This window comes from Pristiophorus japonicus, chromosome 9, assembly GCF_044704955.1.
Source record: "Pristiophorus japonicus isolate sPriJap1 chromosome 9, sPriJap1.hap1, whole genome shotgun sequence".
Taxonomy (NCBI): domain Eukaryota; kingdom Metazoa; phylum Chordata; class Chondrichthyes; family Pristiophoridae; genus Pristiophorus; species Pristiophorus japonicus.
Window position 1 is genome coordinate 215,572,963 of NC_091985.1, and position 4,729 is coordinate 215,577,691.

Sequence of the window (4,729 nt, forward strand, 5' to 3'; positions counted from 1 at the left end):
GATGTGATTAACAGCAGCAACAGCAGAATCCAAACCTTGCAGTCACTTATGAACTCGCTGGTGTTTCAGCATGTGGGATGGCTGATTGAACCCCTTCCCACACTCAGAGCAGGTGAACAGTCTCTCCCCAGTGTGAACTCGCTGGTGTCTCAGCAGGTCGGATGACTGAGTGAATCCCTTTCCACGTTCAGAGCAGGTGAACGGCCTCTCCCCAGTATGAATTCGCTGGTGTATCAGCAGGTGAGATGACCAAGTGAATCCCTTCCCACAGTCAGAGCAACTGAACACTCTCTTCCCACTGTGAACTCTCTGGTGTGTCAGCAGTTCGGATGACTGAGCGAATCCCTTGCCACACACAGAGCAGGTGAACGGCCTCTCCCCAGTGTGAATTCGCTGGTGAGTTACAAGGTGGTATGACTGAGTGAATCCCTTCTCACACAGTGTGCAGGTAAATGGTCTTTCCCCAGTGTGAACTCGCTGGTGTGTCAGCAGGTTGGATGACCGAATGAAACCCTGCCCACATACGAAGCAGGTGAATGGCCTCTCCCCAGTGTGACTGCGCTTGTGTCTCTCCAGGTTAGACGATAGGCTGAAGCCTTGTCCACACACAGAGCATGTGTACCATTTCTCCCCGCTGATTTAGCTTTCATGTTCAAAGGCCGATCATATTTCCGTCCCGATGTATCGAGTAACTCTGTGAGATCTTGATGTGACATTTGGTTTGAGATTCCTGTCTGCAAATCCTCCCCTTTTGACATCCTGTAAAATGAATTTCAAACAGGAATAAAGGAAGCTTGAGAGAGAACTTACCAAAACATAAAGACAGGTTGTGAAATTGAGCTTAATGAATCTGGTCATTTGTAGGGCTGGCACTGGAGAAATGTCACCATAAAAGCTGCCAGATTGTCGTTAAAAACCCAACTGGTCACTAATGTCCTTCAGGGAAGGGAACCTACCTCTCTTGACAGTCTCGCATGGGAAATTATTGGGCTCAGAAGTACTGGGGGTTAAACCCAGCAACTTCTCCTCCATCTCCACTCCTGCTCAAACTGATGCAACAAACAGACCCACACAGGAGGCCCAGGACCGACCTCTGCATCGAGCGCCCACCCCGACACAGAGCGGCCTGCTGTATAAATGCAAGTTGTTGTTTTCCTTGTGTGGGGGAGGTGCTGCCCCCAGGGGCTGCCTGGTGCCGGAGCCCTGGCCGCATGTCTGCCAGGCCCTGTGGCTCTGACTCGGGGTCTGAGACCTGCACTCGGTGTTGCTGAGACCGCGCTCGCTCTGCTCAGTCTCTGGGAGCCGCTCTGCGCAGGAAAGCACTCTCTGGGATCAGCCCTTCCCGTGCGCTGCTCCCCCTGCTGATGGAGATAGGACATATTCCCCTATGCAGGGCACCCTGGGTAAGACTATCCGCCATTGCCAGAGAGTGGTACAGCACAGAAGGAGACCATTCAGCCCATCGTGTCTGTGCCAGCCTTTTGGTCAAACTATTCAACGAGTCTCACTCCTCTGCTCTTTAACCGTAGCACGGTATATTTTCCCCTTCAAATATTTATCCAATTCCCTTTGGAAAGTTACTATTGAATCTGCTTTCACCACCCTTTCAGGCAGAGCATTCCAAGTCACAACTAGTCACTGTGTAACAAATTATTCCACATCTCACCTCCGGTTCTTTTTCCAATCATCTGAAGTCTGACTCCTCTGGTTACCTACCCTTCTGCCACTGGAAACACTTTCTCCATATTTATTCTTTTTGTACATCTGTATCAAATCTCCTTTTATCCTTTTTTGCTCTCCGGAAAAAAACATTCTCCAGTCTCTCCACATAACTGAAGTTCCTCATCCACTCCTTGCTTTGGAGGCAGTTCAGAGAAAGTTCACTAGGTTGATTCCGGAGATGAGCGGGTTGACTTATGAGGAAAGGTTGATTAGGTTGAACCTCTACTCATTGGAATTAAGAAGAATGAGAGGTGATCTTATCGAAACGTATAAGATTATGAGGGGGCTTGACAAGGTGGATGCAGAGAGGATGTTTCCACTGATGGGAGAGACTAGAACTAGAGGGCATGATCTTAGAATAAGGGGCTGCCCATTTAAAACAGAGATGAGGAGAAATTTATTCTCTCAGAGGGTTGTAAATCTGTGAAATTTGCTGCCTCAGAGAGCTGTGGATGCTGGGACATTGAATAAATTTAAGACAGAAATAGACAGTTTCTTAAACAATAAGGGGATAAGGGGTTATGGGGAGTGGGCATGAGACACACTGTGTAACCAGGCGCAAACACTCTGCACATCCCAGGCATCACTTGTTTCCCACTTGGCATGAAATGAATATGTTGCTTGCAACAATTCATTGGATTTGATTTCAAATATATTAGTATAGAAACTGAATCATGTTTCTATGATTGTTTTCCCAACTCAGATTCAAGGCCTCTCTTTTTTTCTTTGTTTGTGTACAGTCCCAGGATTCCAACCCTGGGGCTCTACATGGGGATTCTAACCCTGGGACTGTAGATGGGGATTCCAACCCTGGGACTATACATGTGGATTCCAAACCTGGGACTGGACATGGACATTCTAACCCTGGGACTGTACATGGGAATTCTAAACTTGGGACTGTACATGGAGATCCTAATCCTGGGACTGTACATGGGGATTCCAATCCTGGAAGTGTACATGGGGATTCTAACCCTGGGACTGTACATGGAGGTTCTCATTCTGGGACTGTACATGGAGATTCTAACCCTGGGACTGTACATGGGGATTCCAAACCAGGGGCTGTACATGGGGATTCAAACCCTGGGACTGTACAGATGGGGATTCAAACCCTGGGACTGTACATGGGGATTCTACCCCTGTGACTGTTATGGAGATTCTAACCCTGGGACTGTACATGCGGATTCTAACTCTGGGACTGTCCATGGGGATTCTAACCCTGGGACTGTACATGGGGATTCTAATACTGGGACTGTAGACGGGGCATTCCAGCCCTCGTACTATAGAAGGGGACCCATCTCTGGGGCTCTTGCTGCAAATGTGTGAGATGCAGCATCTTTAGGAGAGATGGCGAGAAATCCAATGTGTGGCGAGTAGGAGAAAAGTAACTGAGGCTGTCGTTCTTTCCACGGACACTGGGACCCAGTTGGGACCAGACACTGAAGCCCCACCCACACTTTGTACCAAGAGAGCCGCGCATGCGCGTTGTTACTCACTGTCTCAAGATGGCGGAGCGCTGAACCGGCCTTCCTGCACAAAGATGGCGGCCGTTAGCCTGGGCCTGTGACCTGGAGAAAGCCGCGAGCTGCAAATGTGGGGCGATCAGGTTATTATTCCGGGCTTGCGACATACACCAGTTGTTTAGGAAGCCTCTCCGGCCACTCGCGGATCCATTACGCCCCTCCGCCCCGCTGAATCTTACCGAGTTGTCCCCAGCCGCTCGATACTCTCTCTATCCACCATTACACGCACCGCGCATGCTCCAAACCAAAGCGGGTCCTGCGCTTGCGCGCTGGGCTCCTGTAGGCTGGGTGCGGCACATTCTACCCCGCGGTGAATTGTGGGGAAAAGACCCGCCATTGAAAACCCACGTTCGTGAATAGACCTGGATTTATCGTGATTGCTTTGAGCAGGAACCATGTTCATTCTGGCAGCTAGAGTTTGTTTTTTCTGATCTTGATAACCCCTATACTTGGGCTGAAGATTACCATTCCTCATGTTGAGGCTCTATAATTCCCGAGCGGAGCATAAACGCCGGCATGGACTGGATAGTCCGAATGACCCGTTTATGTGCCGTATATCCTATGTAATTTTGTAGTCTTAGTGTCAGCACTGCGCAGCACACTCGCCTCTAAGTCAGAAGGTCGGGGGAGCACTGCACTGTAAACCGAGGCACCGGTTGCTCTTTCAAGTGCGCTAAAAGATCCCGTGATACTACATTTATTTCGAAGAAGAGCGGGGGAGTTATCCCCGTTGCCCTGGCCAATATTTATCCCTCAGTCAACATAACAAAAAAACAGATTTTCAGGTCATTATCACAATGCTGTTTGTGGGAGCTCGCTGTGCGCAAATTGGCCGCCGAGTTTCCCACATTACAACAGTGACTACACTCCAAAAAGTACTTTATTGGTTGTTAAAAAAAACTTTGAGACGTCCGGTGGTCGTGAAAGGCGCTAAATAAATTGGTGTCTCAGTGTAAGTGGTCCCTGGATTTGGTGCATCAGTGCAACTGGTTCCTGGATTTTGTGTCACAGTATTGGTAATCCCTGGATTTGGTGTCACTGTGTGAGTGGTCCCTGAATTTAGTTTCTCAGTGAAAGTGGTCCATGGATTTGGTGTCACAGGGTAAGTGCTCCCTGGATTTGGTATCATGGTGTAAGTGGTCCCTGAATCTAGTTTATCAGTGTAAGTAGTCCATGGATTTGGTGTCATAGGGTAAGTGCCCCCTGGATTTGAGATCACAATGCAAGCGGTCCCTGGTTTTACTGTCTGAATGTAAGTGATTCCTGAATTTGGTGTCACAATGCATGTGGTCCCTGCATTTGGTGTCACAGTATAAGTGGACTCTGGATTTAGTGTCATAATGTAAGTCGTCCCTGGATTTGGTGTCAACATTTCTTAACTGGGACTGAGGATAAACCCTCAGCCCAACAATGTGTTCAGCACAGAATGATCCCACACAAATCTATTCCCAATTAACACAGTCCACATTAATTGACCAGAAACAGCT

General features: G+C 48.6%; 1 protein-coding gene across 1 annotated transcript; it reads right to left on the reverse strand.

Moving 5' to 3' along the window:
- Positions 1 to 639, reverse strand: LOC139274121 (zinc finger protein 239-like; the record flags this gene model as incomplete). The annotated part of the gene is made up of 1 exon (XM_070891164.1): positions 1 to 639. A coding segment is annotated over one exon (597 nt), but the record flags the coding sequence as incomplete, so codon positions are not given.
- Positions 640 to 4,729: the final 4,090 nt, after the last annotated feature.